Here is a 25,841-nt window from a genome sequence, read left to right on the forward strand (position 1 = left end):
GTTCATAACAAAACTGCAGGCATGCACATCAAAGTAAAATAAACATTTATTTTGCAAAATTTGACATAAAAAACATTCACACTGATCAACATCATGCTTTCATAGTACATTCACTGAATGTATAAGCTTTACCCCCTTACAATATGTCAACAAACTCATGCACAAAATACATCCTGAACTTTTGGAAAATCAGAAATATATTAAAATATTCTATGTGCTAACTAGAATGAGGCCTCATGCTGGCCCCAAGTGTATTGTTATTATTATTTAATATATATTTTATAATAATATTTATTTATCAGCTGTACAAAACTATATATTTTATTTTGATTGCACATAACTAATTATATATTTTTTATGTTAGTTAACAATACCGATACTAACAATGTTAACAATAAAGCTAACAATAACAATACCAACAATGACCTTTGAAGGGTTAGTTCACCGAAAAATGAAACAGTGGTTCAACCTTAATATTATGAAGAGACGAGAATACTTTTTGTGTGCAAAAACAAAACAAAAAAATAACAACTTTATTAACAACGTTATTTTTGTTTTGGTTTTTTTGCACAAAAAGTATTCTCGTCTCTTCATAATATTAAGGTTGAACCACTAGTCATGTAGACTGTTTTAACAATGTCTTTAGTACCTTTCTGTACCTCAAAAGCAATGTCGTTGCTGCCTTATGTATGGACAGATACCCCCGTATTTCATCAAAAATATCTTAATTTGTGTTCTGAAGACAAACAAAGGTCTTACGGGTTTGGAACGACATGAGGGTGAGTAATTAATGACAGAAATGTCATTTTTGACTGAACTAACCCAAAGTGTGTAGCATAATTAAGTCACTTTTCTAATAGCTTGGATCCAGTCCATCCTCTCCTCGTGTGTTGGAGCCTGCATGTAATAGTGTGTCTCCGTCTGAGTGATGATTTTAAAGAGGTTCCCCTGCACTTTACCTTTAACACCTGAAGATTACAAGAAAGTGACCATTAGTTTCTGTGTTTACAGTATATACCAGTAAATATTACTGCTACCAAGACAACAAGACCTAAATCATTGTTTACTAGTATTTTCAGTCAGTGGCAAAGTCTTTCCTTAATTCTGATTAATATATGTGTGATTATTTTGTAAATATTAATTTGTGGGAACAGGCAATCATCACACCTGGGCAATCATGAAAGAAGGAACAGGCAATCATCAAAGTCTGACTCACCTGACGGTACGCCGTTATCATCGAGGGCAGACACCAGACAGCCACGCAGAGATATACCGCCAACCGGAGTGATGTCATCCTGAGAAAGGTGGCCATTGGGAAGTAAACAAGTCATTACAAAAAAAAAAAAAAAAAAACATCACATGATTTCTTTAGAATTTAGCATGTAAGTCTGTAAAATTGCACATCAGTGTTCTTCTCACCTTGCTGGGGTCATAGTAGTGCAGGAAACAAGGCTCTGCCCTCAGAACAAACAATCTCACCTTCCAGTTCTTCACCTTGTGCCCCTGACACACAGATAAACAGGCGAGTTAACACACAGAATGCTAGCATCACAAATAAGTATATTTCAGATCAAAACCTCCAATTATAGCAGAGTGCTCACCTGTTTGAGCAGGTAACCTCTCTTCACCACCTTTCCACTCAGCTCCACCGCAGACCGAGACTTTTCTGCTTTCACACTGCCTCGCTTATGGAAGCTTTGGGACTGTTTGAGAAATCATATTTGTTCTGTTTAATTAGGACATCTTATTTTTATATCTAGTATATAATATGATTACCAAAGAGTTGAGTAGAGAATAAATCAAAAAGAAAGAGATTAGTTATAACTTACGAAGCAGTAGAGTGCAGAGGAGTCATCGAGGAACTGTTCTCCTAGAGCAGCGTTACGGAGAGCGTCTGCGCTCCTGACCCCGATGGGCCGCAGGGAGGCCTCATCCAGCAGTGCAGAGGCTAATGTTACTGCCTCCGTACGGGTCAATGCCAATTTATTAAACACAAGCCAATCCACCACTGCTGAGCCTGCACACACACACACACACACACACACACACAAATAAGAAACAGTTCCGATCTCTGAATTTGATTGACCTGATATGGTTCGATGTTTGATTCACTGTGCTTGTCTGTGTTTGCACATTCCAGGCAGACTGTCAGTACAGGTGCTGGTCATATAATTAGAATATCATCAAAAAATTGATTTATTTCACTAATTCTATTCAAAAAGTGAAACTTGTATATTACAGTATATTCATTCATTACACACAGACTGATATATTTCAAATGTTTATTTCTTTTAATTTTGATGATTATAACTGAGGAAAATCCCAAATTCAGTATCTCAGAAAATTAGAATATTGTGAAAAGGTTCAATATTGAAGACACCTGGTGCCACACTCTAATCAGCTAATTAACTCAAAACTCCTGCAAAGGCCTTTAAATGGTCTCTCAGTCTAGTTCTGTAGGCTACACAATCATGGGGAAGACTGCTGACTTGACAGTTGTCCAAAAGACGACCACTGACACTTTGCACAAGGAGGGCAAGACACAAAAGGTCATTGCAAAAGAGGCTAGTTGTTCACAGAGCTCTGTGTCCAAGCACATTAATAGAGAGGTGAAGGGAAGGAAAAGATGTGGTAGAAAAAAGTGTACAAGCAATAGGGATAACCGCACCCTGGAGAGGATTGTGAAACAAAACCCATTCAAAAATGTGGGGGAGATTCACAAAGAGTGGACTGCAGCTGGAGTCAGTGCTTCAAGAACCACTACGCACAGACGTATGCAAGACATGGGTTTCAGCTGTCGCATTCCTTGTGTCAAGCCACTGTTGAACAACAGACAGCGTCAGAAGCGTCTCGCCTGGGCTAAAGACAAAAAGGACTGGACTGCTGCTGAGTGGTCCAAAGTTATGTTCTCTGATGAAAGTAAATTTTGCATTTCCTTTGGAAATCAGGGTCCCTGAATCTGGAGGAAGAGAGGAGAGGCACACAATCCACGTTGCTTGAGGTCCAGTGTAAAGTTTCCACAGTCAGTGATGGTTTGCGGTGCCATGTCATCTGCTGGTGTTGGTCCACTGTGTTTTCTGAGGTCCAAGGTCAACGCAGTCGTATACCAGGAAGTTTTAGAGCACTTCATGCTTCCTGCTGCTGACCAACTTTATGGAGATGCAAATTTCATTTTCCAACAGGATTTGGCACCTGCACACAATGCCAAAGCTACCAGTACCTGGTTTAAGGACCATGGCATCCCTGTTCTTAATTGTCCAGCAAACTCGCCTGACCTTAACCCCATAGAAAATCTATGGGGTATTGTGAAGAGGAAGATGCGATATGCCAGACCCAACAATGCAGAAGAGCTGAAGGCCACTATCAGAGCAACCTGGGCTCTCATAACACCTGAGCAGTGCCACAGACTGATCGACTCCATGCCACGCCGCATTGCTGCAGTAATTCAGGCAAAAGGAGCCCCAACTAAGTATTGAGTGCTGTACATGCTCATACTTTTCATGTTCATACTTTTCAGTTGGCCAAAATTTCTAAAAATCCTTTCTTTGTATTAATCTTAAGTCATATTCTAATTTTCTGAGAAACCGAATTTGGGATGTTCCTTAGTTGTCAGTTATAATCATCAAAATTAAAAGAAATAAACATTTGAAATATATCAGTCTGTGTGTAATGAATGAATATAATATACAAGTTTCACTTTTTGAATGGAATTAGTGAAATAAATCAACTTTTTGATGATATTCTAATTATATGACCAGCACTGTATGTGTATAGTGAGTAGTGACGATGAGTCTGCAGGTTATATTGTATCGCCAGTATGTGGCGACAAGTGACTGTCTTTAGGAGTGAATCATTCACTCATTTATTCAAAAAGACTGATACTTTCAGGAACAAAACAAGTGACTCATTGGCAGAAGAAAAAAAATGACAAAGTAACTGCCGATATGTCTAAAAGGTAGATGAATGTGATTTCACCAAGTAAAACATCCTTGCTGATCCTGGAACAACATTCCAATCATCAAATTTGAGGGATAGGTCAAGTTTAGTCTTGCAACACCATTCTTATATCATTTCCCTCTGATTTTAGGGATAAATTATGGGTGGGGTTAGGTTTAGGGGTAGGGATAAGGTTAGGACTATGTTTTTGAACAGGAATGGTGTTCCTGGATCAACAAAAGTTGATCCAGGAACACGTCTTACTTGGCAAAATCATAGTGACCCTAAAAGGTAAGGGATCGTATACAGTCAAATATACATTTGTACATCACACACTACTTTTCAAATGTTTGGAGATAGTAAGATTATTTTTGTTGATAGAAATTAATACTTTTATTTGGCAAGGATGCAATGACAGCAAAGCCTATTTTATTTCAATAGGCAAAATTCTATTTCAAATTAATGCTGTTCTTTTGAACTAAAATTCAGCATATCTGAATGATTTCTGAAGGATCATGTGACTAAAGTGTGAAGTAATGGATGCTGAAGATTCAGCTTTGCCATCACAGGAATAAATTACATTTTAAAATATAGGAATAAAAAAAATAGGAAATAGTCATTTTAAACTGAAATTATCACTGTTTTTAAACTGAACAGTTTAAACTAATTAAATGAAATAAGATTGTTTCACTCAAATACTACTGAAAGTTCATTGTACGTAATAGAAAAAAGTTATGTGAACTCAAAATCTGACATTAGTAAGCAGAACTTAAACTGACTGAGTTGCAGCAGATTTCTAGTTCCTAGCATGCTTTGCGTCAGACTGTGTAACTTAAAAAAATTCAGTTGGTTTACTTAAATATTTTGATGTAATCGGTGTCCACAAAAGTTGGGTATTCTGAACTTATCAGGTTTTACAGTGTGCAGGTGAGAAAAAAAAGTTATCTTTCAAAAACATTTAACTTTAACATTATCAAGAGAGAATGTAATTTCTTTAATAACGCACATTGATGCTTTATTGTGTGATTTTGAGTGTCTGACCTGAGAAACAGTTGGTGTAAGAGCTGCCCTGCTCAACATTACTGCATAGCCGGATACCAGTGTGCACATCATACATGGAGTCCACCACCTGACTGATATACAGATACACATTTAGATATGGAGTCACAAACACATATTCGCATATATTGACAAATTGCACACATAGCTACCTGAGGTTGACATTGTGAAGCTGGAGTGACGCAGAACCTTTAATTTGTGATGGAGAGGGGGTCTGTGCATCACATGGGTTAAGCTTATGTACCGCTGCACCAATCGCCGCAGCCCATTCGTCACGTTCCTCCCTCATGCAAGCCTCCAGAAAATGCTCCTCTGAAGTGCTGGTCTGCAGCTTCAGCACCAACTACAGGGTGTAAAATGAGGTTTTAATATGACAACAGCCTTCAGTCACAGCCCTAATCAAACATTTTAAGTTGTTGGTGATAAGTGCAGCACTTTTTGTATAAGAAGAACGTATAAAGGAATTGCAACAAACATGCCAAACTCGATCACTCCAAACCTGCAGCTGTTACACAATGTGGAATTAATCAAAGACATTGAAAAGATTTACTGGGGGAAATAAAAGTGGTGTTCCTGACATGCTAGTGCATGTGAGCAACACAAAACAAAATAATGAAAGGGTAATTCATATGAAGCATAACCTGAGGCTGTGAAGATTTAAAGCACAGAGCCACTCCCAGTGTTTGGTTTAGTGTTCAAGGTGTAATCTGAACGACACCACTGATAAGAATTTTACCAATTGAATGTTTAATTGTGATAATTAATAACGTCTGTAGCTTGAGAGTATAATCTTAAAAGCACAAAATACTGCTTTGCTGTAAACTCCTTAATAGAGGACTATAAAACGGCACTACATAACTTTGTGATAATCTAGACAGTAGGCTACACAACGAATAAATATAAATAACGTCAAAAATTACATGATCAGCTTTAAAGTTGTACTTTACTGATCTAAACGGATCGCCATCGATCATCGTACTGTTGCTATGGCTACAGCGAACGGGCTCATTAACATAACGTGTAACTTTTGTGATTACGGACATGTTGGAAAACGTTGAAAATATTTATATGAATATCCTCGTGTCTTTATTTCATATTTTGTTGTTAGTCAGAATGTTTTAGCTACATAACACTTTGACTGTCCTCACTCACCGGTCTGTTTTCGTACTCCAGGTAAGGACAGATGATTTTGCAGTTATTCAGCGGTATCGTCCCTCGATGACAGGAATCCCGTTTGCCGCCTTCATATTTATAATACAGAAGTTTGTCCGATTTAAGTACAAACCAACGAACTTTCCAGTTTTGAACCACATGGCCCTTAAAATGAACATCATTTGTTAATAATTCACTCACAATTAGGAATTAATTTGCCATATGGGTATGAATAAAAGGTTTTAAAATGTTCTCTCACCCTTTTCACTAAAAATCCCTCTTTAAGCACGCCGTTATTCTCTGACTCAGTGCCCATGTTATCTTCACCAGTGCAGGTCCACTATCGCTTCAGGTGTTTTATAGCTGCCGCAGAAATTCCTCGGAAAGTGCGTCACATCCTATCGGCGCCCCCAACAATCCACACTGAGCAAGAAAACTGCGCCTGGGCGTGGGTTTGATGAGAATTAAATTCATTAAAAATTAAATTAAATTATTAAATAATACGCACTTGTGAAGTCTGATGAAAATCCGATAGAATGAAATTAATATATATCTTTTAAATCTTACATTTCACAGGCAATTTGGAAAATTCCTGTAGGGGTTTCATGAGTCACCCAGACAGACGCCAGTCAGATTGAGTCACTGATCTAATTCAGGTGAGATTCACCCATTCAGTGACAGGATGTTTGTTGCTATGGCAGTGCAACTGTGATGAAAATAACTTTGGAAATACACATTTAATTTTGACAGTCTTATCCCTCTACAGCACAGCGACAAGTTTTCTTAAGCCCTTTGTTTAGTAAATTTTTCTTTAAATGATTACAACCAATTATAAAGGTCGAGAAAGTACCAAAGAACAGTCCACTAAGGTGTGGGAGTCACTATCAAGCACCATTTAAAGGTGGGACGTCCTGTTCTGACACATGGTCACAGGAACACATGGTGTGAGAAGAAGGCAAGATTATTTGCTTTAGTAATCTTATTTAAAATGACATGAACTGTACATAAAAAAATATGTGTGTGTGTATGAAGGTGTAGAGAAGCCTTTTGTCAGGTTTTATGAAGTTTTTTTTTATTTTGCATGTTCAGAAATTCAGTTTTTCTTTTCATTGCCTCAGGGCAACGTTGTGCGATAAGGGGTACTTTTTGAGGATTGGCCATGATGTGTTATAAGAAGGGAAGATGCAGGGTTCCTGGGTGTTCAGGGACACCCAAAGTGATGTGCTAAAATTGTAACATACACCTCTGTTTCACAGCAGAGAAGAACTGCTTTTTGAAGTTTCATAAGGAGTGAAATCTTATTACATGAAGTACATTATATGGTATGCCACCGCCACACTACATGATACAGACCTATGCATATATCAAATTCAATATATCAATGTGTTTCAAGTGTTTTTCCCTTTTTATTTAAAGATTTCTTGACTTTTTTTTTTTAAATGTGATTTTGGTGATAATTTATTTTTCCCTTTGATTCTGTTAGGGCTATCAAATGATTAATCGCGATTAATCGCATACAAAATAAAAGTTTGAATTTGCCTAATATATGTGTGAGTACTGTGTGTAATTAATATGTATATAGAAATACACACAAATTCTAAACAAATATTTAAGAGAAATATGTTATTTATGTACAAAATATTTTTATTTATATATAATATAAATTATATAAAAATATAAATAAATATTCTTGTAAATATTTCTCAAATATATACATGAACGTGTTTGTATTTATATATACATAATAATTACACACAGTACACCCACATATATTAGGCAAACTCAAACTTTTATTTTGTGTGTGATTAATCGCGATTAATCGTTTGACAGCCCTAGATTCTGTGCCATTGTTGCCAACGAAAAAATATTTTGGAGTGGGGTGAGAGTAGGGGTCAAAAAAAATTATCAATAAAATTATGTGTTTTTTTTTTTTTTCATGTGCCATCAACGTGTGCAGTAGAGGGTACAATTTTGTTCCATTAGTCAAAAGTAATTACGACTTTGTCAGAAGACTTCAAGTTCAGGACTGTATTATGTACATAGAATAACTTTATAATTCACACTTTATAATAGCCTAATTCTGTTAGTATTGAGTCCTACTTCAAATTGTTTTTAGGCTATTCTGTAGGCTACATATTATTCTTTGAATGTTTCTTCAGCATATTATATTCTGTACACGGACTGTAAAGAAAAGTAGCCTATCACTGACTAAAACTACAAATTGGCCTACGCTCTTAAAAACAAAGCTTCGTTATTGGCATATGGCTCCATACCTTTAACATCCATGGAAACGTCTAAAAATTAAAAAAAAAAAAAAAAGTGTAAAATAGAGTTTTATAGTGTAAAAAGATTATTTAGATTTTAAAATGTTCTTCACACTAAGAAAAAATGGTTCTTTTAAAAACTGTTAATAATTGAACAGCTCTTTGGGGAACCAAACATTGTTCTTCTATGGCATCACTGTGAAAACCCCCTTCTGAAACCATTATTTTTTTAGAGTAATAAACAGACATATTTCGACATAGCTAAAACTGGAATTTGCCAGCAGGCTGACATATTTGAGCCGAGACATTCTTTCACAATTTGTGTGTTTATCATATGCTTGAAATCATCGGCCATGTTCCTACATGAACTGTGTAAAGAAGGTAAACTATGCTGGGAACACGGCCAAACCTCAGTCGCCTTCTTCACTGTTCACACACTTCTATTGCAGAGCACTAGATGGTGATCTCGTGCAGCAATTGAGTAGGATGTAGTTGTTTTCTGTTATTTGTGGGAGAATGATTTGAAAAGAAAACATCTCATGAAGTAAAATAAATTATATGGCAGTACACAGAATTTTATGATCATCTCAGAACACATACAATATAAAACATACACATAAAATATAGTTATACCAGATAACACTGCAAAGCCTTGGTTAACACACACACACGTTTGTTTTGCTATCTTAGTGAGGACATCCCATAGATGTAATGGTTTTTATACTGTACAAACTGTACATTCTATCCCCCTAAACCTACCCATCACAGAAAACTTTCTGCATTTTTAATAAAACATTGTTTAGTATGTTTTTAAAGCTATTTTAAATATGAGGACTCATGAAATGTCTTCATAAAACATGTTTACGTCGTAATACCAGTGTAACACTCATGTCATTTTACAAATTGGTGTCTTCATAAATCACAAAAACGTGCGCACACATTGGGGTTCCATGTTTTATGTGGACTTTCCATAGATATAATGATTTTTATACTGTACAAACTGTATATTCTATCCTAAACCTACCCATAACAGAAAACATTATGCATCTTTACATTTAATAAAATATATCACTAAATATAATATATATATATATATATATATATATACACATTATGCAAGTTGATTTTCTGATCATTTTACCAATTCCAAACCACATCAGTCTTAGTAACTACTATTAATTTTGTATTTAATAATTTATAAGTGATATATAATTGTTCATGAAGGCTGAAAATGAAAAACGCCTTATATTCAGGTGTGCATAATTGTTTGGCAGATTTTCTTTTACAGATAAAATGAGCCAAAAAAGAGATTTAACTCAGACTGAAAAGTCAAAAATTATTAAATGCCCATGAGAAGGATGCAATAGTAATGCAATACTAGAAATTGCAGTTAAGGCATGACCATTGGACAGCAAAATGCTCATTGGATCAGCAGGGTCAGAAAAAAAAAAACAGGTGGATAAGAAAAGACACACGTTAACTGCAAAATAATTAAGAATTAAGGTGAAGAATTAGGTGTGAAACCATCAGAAACCATTTAGTCTCCAGCACCACCATTTTTCAGAACTGCAACCTACCTGGAGTCTCCAGAAGTGCAAGGTGTCAGGATCTCAGAGACTTAGGTTAGCTAAAGAATCCTAAAAAATGACCTGCTCTTAATAAGAATCACAAGCTGAGGTGTTGTGAAATACATGAAGAATTTTTTATAGGCTTTTTTAAAAAAAATTTTATAGGCTTTATAGACAGATAGGTTGAGAGTGACTCTTGTCCACATCCTCTTGTACCACTGTTTGAGGAATTCCTCAAAGGATAGGATTTTCAGGATAGGCGATGGACTAAAAATGAACACCTAAAACTTACTGCCAGTTTCATTTTCATTTCCAGCCTTCATGAACAATTATATATTACTTATAAATGATTAAATACAAAAGCAATAGTAGTTATTAAGTTTGATGTGGTTTGGAATTGGTAAAAAAGTGCTTGGAAATAAAAAAATATGATCAGAAAGTGTGTATTATATATATATATATATATATATATATACTATTAATGTACTATGAAAACTTAAGAAAATGTTAAACTGAAATCAACAAATCAATTTATTTTTTAAAATGCAGTTTGTGTTTTATGTGATTGTAAATGAGGGGAAGTAGTGGTGTTATGATGCAGATGTGTAAATTCATAGTTTGAAGAAGTTTTTGTGAGGATTTCAGATCCTGGATACTGAGCTAAAATCCCGGACCTGCTGATCCACTTTTAATTGAAACACAGTGCACACACAAAGGCACACAGCCCTCGTGGTCACAGCTGTTTGTGGGTGAGCGCTATAGAGAGAAGAATTACTGACACAACCATACACTGAAAAACATTCCTGCCATATTGACTAATTAATGCCATATTGACCTTTTTTTTCCAATTAATTTTAATTTTATTATTATTTATTTTGTCACTTGACTTTTGCAGCTAAAGGTGTTTGAGGTTCTTTATTACATGGACTATTTTTATTAATTGATTGTATGGTTGCTATCGATACGAAACTACACAAATACCTTCACACACAACGATCAGCTGCAGGGTGCTGGAGGTGTGTCTTCAGAAATAACCATTAACACTGTTCAAACAGCGATCCCGAAAGTTATGACGTAAATGAAAATCACACCCGGATGTAGAAGAACCTGTTAAAGGCCTTTAAAAGAGCCGCACAATCACTGAGGTTAAGAAGCGCAAACACTCAGACCGACACAAACATTTGTCTGTTTATAGTACTTCCTCTGGGTTTGGAGAACGATGCCAATAAATTACCATACTGTGATCAAGTCGTAGTACAGCTGTCAAATCATAAAAAAAAAACATAAATGAAAGTATCTTTACACAAAGTCCCATTACAATTTCATACAACTGATTCGTTTCCAGCAATTTTATTGTTTTTTTTGTTTTGTTTTTTTTCTGTAACATCAGGATGCCAGACAGTGATCAAACAATGTTTATGTATACGCATAAAATATAGTCGATACAAACGAAATATTTGCTTTTTAAATATCTGTCTTACATAATATCACATGTCCACTGAACTACAGCATTACTTAACACAATGTAATTAAACATGAATACAATGAACACTCTTAGACAAGCTAGTGTCACCTGTGCAAAAATAAATTCATAGAAATGACAAGGCCTAGAAAGTTAGGTCACCTTGAATTAAGGGCAGCACAAAGGATGCAGGGAAGTGAAATGATAACAATAGTCTCTTTGTTGCATTCTCTTGTGGCCTTTCCCTTTTTCTTGTGCTTGTGAAAGGAAATGGGGGACAAATTGAAGGATTGAATTCCATTTGAATGGGAATGTAATTCAAACCCTTCTAAACTTCTAAAAAATAAAAGCTTTTTACCAATAACACCAAGACAGAGTTTTTACCGCACTTAAAAACAAGTTTTTCTTCTTCAGAGAGCTAGCGAAAGTGCAATAATCATCACCAAACTGCTCAGAAAATGCAAATATCTGTTTCTATACACAGAGAACAGATTGACATTAACTCAGCAGTACTGCAGTTGTATGAAGATGATGGAGAAGAATACTGAATATAATACTTGATTAATGAATTCTGTAATTAAAGTAATTAAAAAGTTGCTATACTGACAAATGTAGAGCTCTGTATAATACATTTTATTGCACATAATCGTATTTTGTGTGTTTCCTGGTCCTGTATCTGTGCTACTTATGTTGTACATGGACAATTGCATGTTCTCAAAGTTACATACACCAATGAAGAACAGAGAATGTTAAATCTACAAACAGCTTTAACACATGATTAGCTACACTAGGATCTGCAGAGGGCGAGACTCATTTGGACAGTTTAGACATTTAAATTGGTGATTTCTTCTCCAGCATTTTAGACACTTTTTTCACCTACAAAAACCAAACTCAATTAATCAAAGATTAATTTTTTTGGATGCTTCATTCTAAATCCACTTGGCTAACAAATCTAATTTCTTCATCCTCTCTCTTTTAGAGTCGACTAACTCTGTGCCATGACGTCACCACTTTTTCAGGATTAGTCATGGAATCCCTCCATTGTTCCACTGCCTCGGGAGAACTGCCATCAAATCCCAAGAGGACCTAAAAATGAAGGAATACATACAAAGACTGGAACTCATGGAATATACACTTCTGTTCAAACGTTGGGGTTAGTAAAATTGTATACTTATGTTCAGTAAGGGCACATTTGATTGGTAAAATGTTATTTATAATGTTACAAAAAAAATATATTTGAAATAAATGCTGTTATTTTGAACTTTCTATTAAAGGCACAATATGTAATTTTTTGCTGCTAGAGGTCGCTTTTTCAAAACAAAGGCGTAGCTTGATGATGTCTTGATTTTGCGGAATCATGGGAGGTGTTGTCTTCACGTCTACAGCCAGTGGACAAGAACCAGACAAGACTTGGGCAGAAATCATATTCATGGATGAGCTAATGTATTAAAGATTTATTAACATTACTGTATGAAGCAGGGTGTGGCTGAAAGCCGTTGGAGCTGAACGAGGCCACTGGAGTGATTGCTAATGAGAGACAAGCGCGACACACGGCTTGAGAGCAGTGGAGTTTTTATTATGCCGCAGACGACCGCTTCCGCTTCTTCCGGTCAAGCGTATTTGGGGAAACGTAGTGCTGTTTTATCATATTAGATACATTTATGTGTAGAAAGTTGTTATAATGCTACTCTGTGCGACTACTGTTCCCTCGGCGACTGCTATGAGACACTTGTTGCACACTGCAGTAAGCTAGATCGGTATTAGGCATGGTAAAACATTGTACTCGCGGTAAATCAAGAAAACAACAACAAACAAGACTGTGTTGATGTCACATGTTTAGTTTAGTTCAGTCCTGTCTTGTCTGCATTAGTCCTCGTTAGTCACTATGGTTTCTAGTAAGTTAAGTCTTGACAGCTGTTTCCGTTTAGTAGTCATTATCTGTGTATTTAAGTTCCTTCTTGTTCTGTGTTCATTGTTGGTTATTGTTTGTGTGTGAGCACACTGTTACGTATCTGCCTGCTTGTTGAATTAAATCCTGTTTATTATTGTGAACCTGCACTCGTCTACCTTCGTTCCGTATCAGCTGAGCTATATAACATGATTAGATTTTGTCAATGAATGTATCCATCCAAACAGTTGCTCGCCTGTCAAATAAAACACATAATAGTTTATATAATAGTATAATGGTTTCTACAAAATGAAACCAACTGTAACACGGGTAAGATGTCATTGATAAGTGACGCATGGACACGTTCCGTGTCCTAGTTAAAATTGCTTGTTTCTCTGGATTTAAACATTCTTGGAAACATTTGGGATAATGTAAGTACACAAGTCAACAAAATATATAACACTGTTATAGTAGTTTTTGGATATTTTAATCTTTCATATTATGCCTTTAATCAAAGAATCCTGAGAAAAATATGTGTCGTGATAATAAGAAATGTTTCTTGAGAAGAAAATCAGCGTATTAGAATGTTTTCTGAAGGATCATGTGACACTGAAGACTGGAGTAATGATGCTGAAAATTCAGCTTTGCCATTAAAGGAATAAATTACATTTTTACAGTATATTACAATAGAAAAGTTTTTTTTATTTGTAATAATATTTTACAATATCAGTATCTTTAATGAATTTTCTAACATATAAATTAACTTTAAATTTAAATGTGTTGATATGTACACTGAATGTAGGGTGTTGTAATATGTATTTTGCTCCAAACTGACCTGTCCAAGCAGGTGTTTTCTCCGAACAGAGCTACGGGTGTAGAGTTTGACTGCCAGCTGCACATTCTGGTCCTGATTAGTGATGGGCAAGTGAAGCACCTCCTCCCATTGAACATGCCCCCCAGATGACTTCATCACCTTCGTCTTCCTCTTCAGTAAGAATTTACCCTCACTCAGCAAGTCAACCTTCACAAAGAAACCTAAAGAGAACATCCATTTGCACAGTTAATTTTGTCATATTCCCTCTTTCACAACAATTAACTAAGTAGGAATATAATTTTTTTTTTTAAAAAGGAAGAAGGCTTTCGGGAGAACTTAACTAAAGGTGCAAATATATTTAAAACAGACTAGGATGTAAAGTTATGTTAAAAAGGCCATATTAAGGCCTTTTACAAAGTCTTGATTGTATTTTGGGGGTCTACTAGAATAGGTTTTCATGCTTGAATGTTCAAAAACATTATTTTTCACATATCTTACATTGTTGCAGCACCTCTCTTCCCAGTCTGTCAGTAACTCTCTGTTTAGTTCCTGTGCTCTGATGTGTCAGTGTGTAGTTATTGGTCAGCCGCTTCAAGCGGGTTTCGGAAATGTCGCACCCCTTTTCATAACTGCGAGTTTCAACATACTAACGCAATTCAACCAGGATTTGACCCCTTTAATTTGCATATGCCTTGGGCAGGAATTATTTAAATGAGAATTATTGAGACGTGCATGTTCCCAGAAGAAAATTTAAAACTACAATTGAGGTGTTTCAGGGAGTTCTGAAGCAATGCTTACTGATATGGAGAATAGCTCCTTTTGGAGTGGACTTTGTGCTTTCTAACTTTGCAGTCCTTTTTGATAATGTAAAAAAAACAACAACAACAAAAATATAATTGGACTCACTCTGCGTTAGCGGTGAGGAAGATGATGGAAGGTTTTGAGCACTAAGGATCTGGAGCTGCATTCGACTGCTCACTGGCTGGAAGCACAAGGCCAGCTGAAGCTCAGCATGACACACCTGCAGAAACACACACAAAATAATCCCTGTTTAGGTGTATGATTGCATATGAGTGTGTGTGTATGCGTTTTAGGGCAGACTACCTGCTGCGACTCATTCACTGATTTATAGTTGAGACACAAATCAATTTCTGACCCAGTAACACACAAACAGCCATTACTGATTAGAAATAACTTCCTCCAGAGCAGGTTCCTCTGACCTTCATTCTGGAGCACAGTTCAGTCCATTTCAAACACTCCACTTGTGAAAAAAGTCTTTGTACTCAAAAGAAGCAATTTTCCCTGTTAAGTTTTGATTTCAGTCACATGCACACAAAAGCAAAACACACAAATCGCATTTTCAAAACTTTCACAAATAGTACAAAGCTATAGTTGTCAGACAAACTGTGCCAAATCGGATACCTATTTGTGTGTATGGCAGCTTTCAGTAGGCCAAACAATGTTTTAACGGCGCCTAACCTACTTACAGTGAGATGATGTATAAAGATGATAATGTGACACATTCTATTATATATATTATATGGATATTTAGATGATACTAATTAATGAGAAATTTATTTTACCTATATAAATATATAAAGTGCAAGTATATGTGTATGTATGTATACTAACAAATTTTTAATGTTTTATTCTCACCAATACCACATTTATTTGATAAGAAATACAGTAAAAATGGCAGGAATTCAGGAATTTAAAAGGCATTCTCAATTAAAATCTGAATTGCCCACAATACCTGAAAAAATATAGTAAACATTTTGTTTCTGTAGGTTAAAGGGGTGGTATAATGCTATTTTTACAAGATGTAAAATAAGTCTCTGGTGTCCCCAGAGTGTGTATGTGAAGTTTTAGCTCAAAATACCCCACAGATCATTTTTATAGCATGTTAAATTTGTCACTTTTTGAGGGTGATCAAAAACGCTTCATTTTTGTGTGTACCTTTAAATGCAAATGAGCTGCTGCTCCTAAGCAGAGGGCGGAGTTTCAAGAGCTCGTATTAGCAGCTCCGATTACCTGACGCAGACTCACTGAAAATGTCAGAAACTGTTCAGCCTTTTATGTTCAAACCGGAGTCGGACAATGATGGAGAGACTCAAGAAGAAGTGACAACATGTAGAACGCAACAGGACGTTTCTGAATGGTTAGTTGATGAATTCATGTAGCTGATATGGGATCATAAAGTGATTGTGATTAGCATATTCTGTCATGATAACCTATAAATTGCTCATGTGGGAACTGTTGTAAGATCAGAGCCAGAGAATATATGCTGCATGAAGATAGAACAGGTATAGTTTAGTTTAATTACGGTTATAACTTATGTTGTCATCTTGCTTTTATGACATGCTTTTGCATTTGTGTTACATACTGTATTGCAATAACATGGCCTCACATGATTGTTGCGTGTTCTCGGGGGCAGGGTTTATGTAAATTTTAGGGTTAGTGATGTCACCAACCCTGGAAGAAGCTTGTTGTAGTCCCTACCAGCCATTTGTTGAACTGTTTAAACAGAGAATTCTTTAAAAGAAAATATCTCGCTTTGCTTTGAACTTTGAGCGTCGTAACATTGCAGATGTTGTTTGTGCTCTAACAGCAACATTACACACTAACTAAAGTTAAAAAAGTGAAATCATAATCAACCACAATTTAACAGGAAGAGAGATCAGCATTTTAAGGGTCTAGTTAATTCTTTCAAAAAGGGATTTCGGCAGTATTGAAATGGCTGGTTTCATTATATTGATTTCTTCCTCTCTGAGAGCTCTGTCTGTCAGAAGAGGCTTGAGCAGAACTAGAGCAGCAGTTTAATGTGGTCCAATGGGTGAGTGCAGGATTGAGGGTAACTGCAGGTAGAAGTTTAAGATTTTTTACAAAGAACCTTACAGTCAAAACCAGGAAGCACCTGTAAGGGAGAAAAATTTGGGACTAGACATGCGGTCACAATGACATGTAGCAGGTGAGGACTCACATGTGTTTTAGAGTGAGGCTTGAACTCCAGCCAGTGCTTTGTTTCCTGTGGTCCGAGGGTTCGCAGAGATAACACACACTCTCCCAGCGTCCGCTTACGTGGTGTGTGAGCCTGCAGGCGTAGCACCAGTGCTGATCTGCGGATTTGCTCTAAGTTCAGAGTGAACACAAACGTCTCCATGAAGTCAGTGTCCTAAAAGAGCGACAGAGAGAAACAATATACTGAGGGATAACTAGTTACAAAATCTGTAAAGCAAAGTAAAATAAAGCAATACTGCATGCTCTACATGTTTTTACTTATCTGATGAAGTATGTTTTTTATGCATCTTTGGTTCTGTGGGACTTTTGAGTCTCACTGGAATGGGCATTAATCAAGAAATACAGGAGGGACTGAAGGGAGGGCTGAATAATTCATCACAAATAATTTGAATGATGACAGTGTTACATGTTCACCGTTGTCTTCCTCAGTTTCTGTCTGTCAGTCTGTTCATTATGTTATTAGTTTCCACCTGTGTCCCATTATCACCCTCATTAGTTCGTTTGTTTGATTTGTGTATCTATACCCTGTGTTTCTATTTATTCCTGGTCTGTTCCCGTTAATGTTTGACTTTCATGTTCTCCTGCCTGTTTTGTGATTAAAGACTACTCTACATATCCTCTTTCTTCCTTGTTCCTTGCTACATTGATGTCATGTAACAGACAGCCAATCTCAAACTTTTTGTGTTATATCAATCAAGGAGGTCTATGATTCCTAGAACAACTTATCCCATTCATTTCAATGGGGTTTGTGTGTTTGTTTTTACAGTAATATTAGGAAATGTTATTGCAATTTAAAATGACTCTTTTCTATTTTAATATATTTTAAAATGTAATTTATTCCTGTAATGGCAAAGCTGAATTTTCAGCATCATTACTCCAGTTTTCAGTGTCACATGATTCTTCAGAAATCATTCTAATATGCTGAATTGCTGCTCAAGAAAAATTTTCATTATAATCAATGTTGAAAACACTTGTGCTTAGAGATGCACCGGTTGCAATTTTCTTGGCCGATTTTGATTTCCGATTTTTTTGTTAGTGAGATCGGCCGATACGATTTTTGCCGATTCCGATTTTCTTTCTAAGAACTATAATTGACAACATATACAAACAAAAATCTACTTTTCTTCAATGCAAAGTTTTATTTTCATAAAAAAAAAAAAAAACAAGTAAAAGTCAGTAATAAAATATAAACAGCTCAAATACATGCAATAGAATAAAGAGAGCTATGAAACTAAGTTTTTGGGTTAACTGGGCTTCTATTCAGGTAAGAAATACTACAGAAATTAAAGTAATCAAATGTAAAAAGACACATTCAGTGTTATTTTACATCGGTTACCTTAATTTCTGTAGTCTTTATTGTAAATATTAATACAGATCAATTCTTACCATTAAAGTTATAAAACGTATTCAGTCAAGAGCAGAAAGTGATTTTCTTTATTTGTTCTTTGATTAACATGACAGACAGCAGCAGGAATATTGGACTGCTGTCCCTTTAAGAGTTTATGAACGGTGTTCAACAGACCCAATATTGTTACACAGAACATGGGTTCACTTTCTTAGTTAGCTATTTAACGATTCAAAACTGACTGTGTTTATCTGTATACTCGCCAAGATTGCCTGTGCCGCTGGTTTTGACATACTTTTGTATGTATTTGACAGTTTAAGCGCATTATGCTACTCGTTTTGGTACTTGTGACTCTGTTTGACTTGTCTCTGTTTGAGACGCTTCATTAATATAGATCAGTGGAGCGCGCGCTTTCGGTGTGAGTGCGAAACCTGCGGGAATGACTAAAATGTATGCGCAGTAAGCACTATTTAACCGGAGCGAATGAGTCGAGTGAGAGAGAGGAGGCGCCCGCGCGGGTGTGTCACTTCACCGTGACAGAGAAGAGAGCGAGAACGCGCATTTGACGTTATTGCCTGTGCCGCTGGTAACAAAAAAGATCGGCTCGGAATCGGTAAGAAGTGAGACTAATTCCGATCCCTGGCCGATCAATCGGTGCATCTCTACTTGTGCTGTTTAATTTTTTTTTTTTTTAATTTTATTTATTTATTTTTAATTGTTTTTAGGATTCTCTGATTGATAGAAAGTTCAAAAGAACAGCATATATTTTAAATACTTAAAATATTTTAAAATATATTTTAAAATTAACTCTCACTTTTGATCAATTTAATGCTTTCTTGATGAATAAAAGTATTAAATTCTTTAAAATAAAAATCTTACTGACCCCACACTTTTAAATGGTAGTGTATATTGCTTGCAAAATATTTTATTTAGTCAGAATACATGGCTTATTTTGAATGGCTGTAAATGAAGAAATGCACTTTATAGAAGCACATGTTGTAGTTCCAGCATCTACCAGCAGGGGCTAACTGAGCTATGCTATTCATTAAAACCTTTTTGTATCAACAATGCTGAAGCCTAAATTGAATCTTATGACTGCTGGATTTTACTCACTGCTGATGCTTCCTTGACTGTGCTCTTAAATTGCACTGGCTTTGTCATGGTGATGACCCCTTTGACCCCAATCTTCTGCAGCTCCACCCCTTCAGTATACACACTCAAGTCTGTACACTAAGAGAGAGAAAGTACAAAAAAAGAAAAAAAAAAGGAGGAAATTTGAGAAACAGTAAGTGAGGCTGAAAACAACATGTAGGCCTACTGTTTATGAGCTTTTATAGCCACTAAAACCACTATGTCAACAAGGGATTTTTTCTCAGGAGGAAAAGGAGCCAGGGCCTTTAAAAAAAAATGCTATTAGAAAATAATGGACAGAAATAAAATAATTGACAAATAAAGTAATTATGAAATATGAGATCAAACATTGTGTTAACTATATATGATGCTTGATTTCACCCTTAATGTCAAATTATGTGTAAAATAAAGAGGCAAAGACAGACAGATACACACACACACACATAGAGAGTAATTTTTCAATTATTTGAAAACGAAAGATTAAAAATAGCTTGTTGGAAATGTGATCGTTTGTTAAAGGTCTCTTACAGCGACACAGAGGCTCCATTCAGCTGGTTTCTAGATGGGACACAATGGACTGTTGTAGACTAGCAAAGCCTCTCCTGGTTGAAATCATACCTTCACTAAGGTGATCCACACCTGCTCCACCGCCTCCTCGTACTTCAGGTGCACACACACTTTTCCCAGCTCACGGTCCCGCTCATCACCAGACAGAGTGATGGACTCTATGCACACAAACATATAAATGTTATCACTCCAAAATATCGTCCACATGTCAATTGATTACAGCTGTCAATAAAGAAAAATAGGGACAAACCAAATTATTTATAATTAACTTCATTGTTAGTTAAAACCACTTTCAAATATATTAGAAGCATTTCACTAGTGGTCTCAGATGTTTAAATTTACTGTCCTCAGATGGTGGACGGTAAATGTTTGTTATATTGAAATATATTTTCAGTTTTTTGTTTGTGCGTAAAGATCCACTCTACATTCTGAAAGTTATATGAGGACTTGTGTACTGGACCTCAGGGAAAACATTTGGAAGTGATTACTGTGTGTCTGCCCTTTACGATTTCACAATCTGAGTGATCTGAGTCTGTCCTGTGTGTGTTGTGTGTGTTTGAGAATCTGTGTGCATGTGTACACGGGGTGAGGAGAGAGGGAGTAAGATTGTTGTGAAATAAAGAGCCCAAAAAGACCCTGACAAAAAACAAAAGGAAAACCAAACAAATGAAACTGTAGGTAAAAGTGGAGCGGAACCCTTTCCAGAGAGTTCTATTGGAAGGGAACTTTGAGGGTTCTTTTGGAATGCGCTCGTCTGCGGTTACGACTTCAGTGTTCCGTCATGAATGGTTACCTAGACTACGGCTGCTCCCAAAGGAATCCTGAATGGAGGATGTGCTGCTCTGGACACTGGATACAGAATCATAACGCTTGGAGGAACAAGAGAGGAAGAAATGTTACTGAACAACAGCACTGCTAATCATTAAACAGCAAAGTATTAGTGTATATATACACCACACTTAATTCAGGAATCAGCTCTGATTGGTGCAAATGCAAGAGATCATAAACTGACTCTTTATTTAACTTGAACAATAATAGAAACTTCACCAGGCTCAAATCAAACTCCTGTTTAATAGTGCCATGGCTGATTTGTAATTCATAGAGTTCTCAAACATAAATTTGAACTTTCTATTCATCAAAGAATCCTGAAAAGAAGTGTATTGTGGTTTCCGCAAAATATTAAGCAGCACAGCCATCTTTAATATTGATAATAATAAGACATGTTTCTTAAAGGGATAGTTCACCCAAAAATGAAAATTTGATGTTTATCTGCTTACCCCCAGTGCATCCAAGATGTAGGTGACTTTGTTTCTTCAGTAGAACACAAATGATGATTTTTAACTCCAACCGTTGCCATCTGTCAGTCAAATAATGCTAGTGGATGGGAACTTCTAATATAAGAGTAAATAAAACTTGCATAGACAAGTCCAAATTAAACCCTGCGGCTCGTGACGACACATTGATGTCCTAAGACACGAAACAATCGGTTTGTGCGAGAAACCGAATAGTATTTATATCATTTTTTACCTCTAAAACACCACTATGTCCAACTGCATTCAGCACTCGCTTAGTGAGGTCTGATCGCGCTCTGACAACGGAAGTGATGTCTAGCTCTCATTGAAGTATATGCGTGAGACATCACTGCCGCTGTCAGAGCGCGATCAGACCTCACTAAGCGATTGCTGAACGCAGTTGGACATAGTGGTGTTTTAGATTTAAAAATGATATAAATACTGTTCGGTTTCTCGCACAAACCGATCGTTTCGTGTCTTAGGTCATCAATGTGTCGTCACGAGCCGCAGGGTTTAATTTTGATTTGTCTAAGCAAGTTTTATTTACTCTTATAAAAGAAGTTCCCATTGACCCACACTATAAGACTGACAGATGGCAAGGTTGCAGTTAAAAATCATCATTTGTGTTCTACTGAAGAAACAAAGTCACCTACATCTTGGATGCGCTGGGGTAAGCAGATAAACATCACATTTTCATTTTTGGGTGAACTATCCCTTTAAGCAGCAAATCATCATATCAGAATGATTTCTGAAGGATCATGTGAATCTGAAGACTGGAGTAATGGCTGCTGAAAATTCAGTTTTGCCATCACAGCAATAAATTACATTTCTTATCTAAATAATAATATGTGAACAGGTGTACAGGATCTCAGCTGTACGTGAAAGCTGCAGTTTCAATTATGATACAGTTTTATGGAATGGGTTGTTAAGAGGTGTGTGTGTGTGTATGGTTCAGGTATTCCCAAATGCGGGGACAAAATGTCCCCATAAGGATAGTAATATTTTATTGGGATATTTTTGGTCCCCATGAGGAAAACTATTTATAAATCATCCTAAATAATGCTTTTTGAAAAATATATTTAAAAAATTTAAAAATGCAGAATGTTTTTAGTTTGCACAGTATAAAAAAAATTGTCTACGGAATGTCCGCATAAAACGTCGAAACCCAACGTGTGTGTGTGTGTGTGTGTGTGTGTGTACTCACCTGTACATGGCCCTGAGGGTTTGACAGATCGAACATGGAGAGACTGAGTCTCTCTTTGCCACTGTGTTCCAAACCTGTGAAAGATACAAATAATTTCACTGATTTAACTTTTAGCAAGAGTCTTGTTGACAGAGTACATTACATTATTTTGTCATGTAACAAAAGTGATTCCATTTAAAAAGTCTTCATCGGTGTAACGTTTACAACTGTGTCATGCTCAGCCACTGAAAACAAAGCATTAGAATCATCTGAATGTGGCCTCTCAACAATATGATCTGGGACATTGTCAGTGCAAATCTGCCAAGAACAATAGGGGATTTAGGAGCAGGAATAAAACAGAAGGATTATGCAAAGGTGTGTAGGAACGTAAATATTTGAGGTTGCATGCTGAGAAGTTGCGTGCTAAATGATGCTATGAGGAAGTGAAATTGGACAGTAAATCCACTCTTTAAACATCATGCACAGATAATAAATAGAAGGAAATATGCCCCTGGGTTGGTGTTTTAAGCAGATCTAAAGGTATCTCACCTGTGCCAGGGCTGTTGTTGGGTCTGTTTTTCAGAGTGGGGCGTCTCAGTGAGCCCGGTGACACGTAGCTGATCATATGACTGCTGTTTAAGTTTAAATCTGGTTCATACATCATTTGACTGGCTCCTGCGAGCTCTGCCTTCCTTTCTGCATAAGTGCTCCTTGTGGTACCTGAAATCATACACACAATTGTGATTTAATAAAATAAATTAAATTATGTCATTAATTTAGCATATCTGAGTAATATTGCTTACTCTGTTGCCCGATGTTGTAGCCAGAGTACTGTGCCCCTCTCGGCTGGATGTAGGAGGGTTTGAAAGTTGGGATGATGAATGGAACATCCCGGCCGTCCGGAGGCAGTTTGGACAGGAGATAATCCTCTGATACGCCAACGTTCCTCTTTACATTAGACTCAACAGTTAATTTACCGGGAGGTCGAACCTTAATCACTAAAAAACAAATATACATATACATCTTTCATAATTTGTATATTTATTCATATTTATATATATATTGTGTGTAAGCATAATACAAACAACAATCATGAGGAAGTGATGGAGAGAGAGAGAGAGACTCACTCTGAATCTCTGGTTCGTTCTCCTTGGACATAAATGTCTTGCAGCAGTTTTTGATACATTCTGTCATGTTGAGGATCTGCACAAACCAATCACATAAAAAGAACTGGTTACCCTTTATTTTGAGACTAAGTAACTTTGCAACTACATGTGAACTACCAGTCATCAGAGTATTAATAGACTGTCTGCTTAATTTTTGCTAACACTTTATTTCGATGGTCCCTCCAATGACTATAAGTAACTTTGCAAGTACATGTCAACTTATCCTACTAACCCTAACCTAAAAGTCTACTAATATTGAGAGTAAGTTGACATTTAGCCAAAGTAACCAAAGAATTATATAACATTGTTCAACAGCTGAGGACTGACAACATTTCCAACACGTGTTCTGTGATTAATAGAGTTTTGTGGTGGAAATGATTGTGATAGAATTTTTTTTTTAGAATAAAACATCCAACTCAATGATTAAATTTTGAATGGAAATGGACAATGCAAATAAATTTTGTTCAATTTCATTCAATCACTTGTGATATTTACCTTGGTTTTTCATATTTCAGTTTTTTTTTTTAAAACCTTGATGTCTTCACCTCATAAACATTTTTTTTTCACTGGCACTGTTACTTCCTTGGTAAATAAGTACAATACATTTTGAGAAAACCTGATGGCAAAATTGGTTGTTGTGGTGGAAATGACGCCACAATAGGCACATTCATAATTACTGAAAATGAAAATCATTTTCACACAATAAATATTTCATCACTCTAAATTTAGATTAAATTTAGTCTTAATTGCAATTTTTATAATGAATTTTCATAGTAAGATCGAAAATTTGTGTCTAAGACAAAGGCAAAACATTACAATCTATTCATAAGACACTAAAATTACCTTAATAAAACTTTCCCACAGTTTTAATGTGACCTTCATTTAACAACAGAAAAAGCTGAGGTATAAAAGTGCCCGTAACAGACCGAAGTTAAAGAAATACACAACATATAAATTATATAATAAAGTTAGCCTATAATTATTTCAACAATTAAGATTAAAGCCATTTTTCCTTTATATCAACTAAACATTATGATTGCGTTTAATGAATCATGTTGTACATACCTGTGCTGCTGTTCGCGAGGAGCTGAAATCTCTGAGCTCGCGAGTGCAGCAGGTGCGTCTGAACTGAAGCCTTCAGTGAGCGAGAAAACTTCTGACTACTGTTGGGGTCCTAGTGCCCGCCGTCGCCATTCTATTTACAGCATTGGGACACTCACAATTATCCTGAATTAACCATATATAAACCGTGTAAATCGCTCCAAACCCAACCCCCCTCTTTATATGTTTTTGTTATAATTGTCTCATTTCATTAAACTCCTTATTGTTAATTATAATCACTTAAAGGATTAGTTCACTTTCAAATACAATTTTCCTGATCCCAGATGAGGAATAAGGGTCTTATCTAGAGAAACCATTGCTCATTTTCTAAAAAAATTAAAATTTTATACATTTTAATCATAAATGCTCATCTTGAATTAGCTCTCTTCTTCTCTATTAGAATTCCAGCAGTGTAGACACTGCTATGTGTATTACTGCCCTCCACAGGTCAAAGTTTGAACTAATTGTTATATACTTGCACAAGCATATTGTATATGACAATATGGTTCAAACTTAAAAAGAGAGCTAGCTCAAGACAAGCGTTTATGGTTAAAACGTATATATAATTTTAAAACTTTTTTTAGAAAATGAGAGATGGTTTCTCTAGATAAGACTCTTATTTCTCATCTGGGATCGCTGTAAACTGTAATTTTGACCTTCAACCGTTTGGAGGCCAGTGAAGTTCACTATAAGGAGAATAATCCTGTAATGTTTTCATCAAAAACCTTAATTTCTTTTCAGCTGAAGAAAGAAAGACATGAACATTTTGGATGACATGGGGGTGAGTAAATTATCAGGAAATTTTAATTTGAAAGTGGACTAATCCTTTAATGCCCATCATAAACTTTCTATGCATCAGTCTAAATTTGCTAAAAGTGAACACAAACAAACTAAA

General features: G+C 36.0%; 2 protein-coding genes and 1 long non-coding RNA gene across 3 annotated transcripts; 1 reads left to right on the forward strand and 2 right to left on the reverse strand.

Moving 5' to 3' along the window:
* Positions 1-28: 28 nt before the first annotated feature.
* plek2 (pleckstrin 2) lies at positions 29-6,567 on the reverse strand. The gene is made up of 9 exons (XM_048205369.1): positions 6,407-6,567; positions 6,148-6,312; positions 5,148-5,338; positions 4,978-5,069; positions 1,830-2,017; positions 1,602-1,703; positions 1,420-1,503; positions 1,217-1,295; positions 29-968 (listed from the first exon to the last, which is right to left on the reverse strand). Exons 1-9 carry the CDS (start codon positions 6,461-6,463, stop codon positions 841-843), a joined length of 1,086 nt encoding a protein of 361 aa, XP_048061326.1. The 5' UTR covers positions 6,464-6,567; the 3' UTR covers positions 29-840.
* LOC125277114 lies at positions 6,474-14,310 on the forward strand. Its single transcript, XR_007186815.1, has 4 exons — positions 6,474-6,595; positions 6,724-6,803; positions 12,421-12,594; positions 14,177-14,310. It is a non-coding gene; the product is annotated as an uncharacterized LOC125277114 (long non-coding RNA).
* On the reverse strand, positions 11,314-25,131 carry LOC125277112 (tandem C2 domains nuclear protein). Its single transcript, XM_048205368.1, has 12 exons — positions 24,911-25,131; positions 23,807-23,882; positions 23,483-23,677; positions 23,229-23,399; positions 22,701-22,774; positions 20,998-21,073; positions 20,256-20,362; positions 19,620-19,736; positions 17,124-17,315; positions 15,050-15,164; positions 14,165-14,364; positions 11,314-12,527 (listed from the first exon to the last, which is right to left on the reverse strand). The coding sequence occupies exons 2-12, from the start codon at positions 23,871-23,873 to the stop codon at positions 12,417-12,419; spliced, it is 1,425 nt and encodes a 474-aa protein (XP_048061325.1). The 5' UTR covers positions 23,874-23,882; positions 24,911-25,131; the 3' UTR covers positions 11,314-12,416.
* Positions 25,132-25,841: the final 710 nt, after the last annotated feature.

The sequence above is a fragment of the Megalobrama amblycephala genome, linkage group LG10 (assembly GCF_018812025.1).
Source record: "Megalobrama amblycephala isolate DHTTF-2021 linkage group LG10, ASM1881202v1, whole genome shotgun sequence".
NCBI lineage: Eukaryota > Metazoa > Chordata > Actinopteri > Cypriniformes > Xenocyprididae > Megalobrama > Megalobrama amblycephala.

Bases quoted from the DNA above. Each gene is read 5' to 3' on its own strand.
- LOC125277112 (XM_048205368.1), bottom strand. From the start codon at position 23,873: ATGACAGAATGTATCAAAAACTGCTGCAAGACATTTATGTCCAAGGAG. The intron at 23,400-23,482 runs GTAAGCAATATT...GTATGATTTCAG, and splicing joins CTACAACATCGGGCAACAGA to GTACCACAAGGAGCACTTAT. The intron at 19,737-20,255 runs GTATGATTTCAA...TCTCTCTCTTAG, and splicing joins TGTGGATCACCTTAGTGAAG to TGTACAGACTTGAGTGTGTA.
- plek2 (XM_048205369.1), bottom strand. From the start codon at position 6,463: ATGGGCACTGAGTCAGAGAATAACGGCGTGCTTAAAGAGGGATTTTTA. The intron at 5,339-6,147 runs GTGAGTGAGGAC...TACACCCTGTAG, and splicing joins TGGAGTACGAAAACAGACCG to TTGGTGCTGAAGCTGCAGAC. The intron at 1,296-1,419 runs GTGAGAAGAACA...CACCTTTCTCAG, and splicing joins ACTACTATGACCCCAGCAAG to GATGACATCACTCCGGTTGG.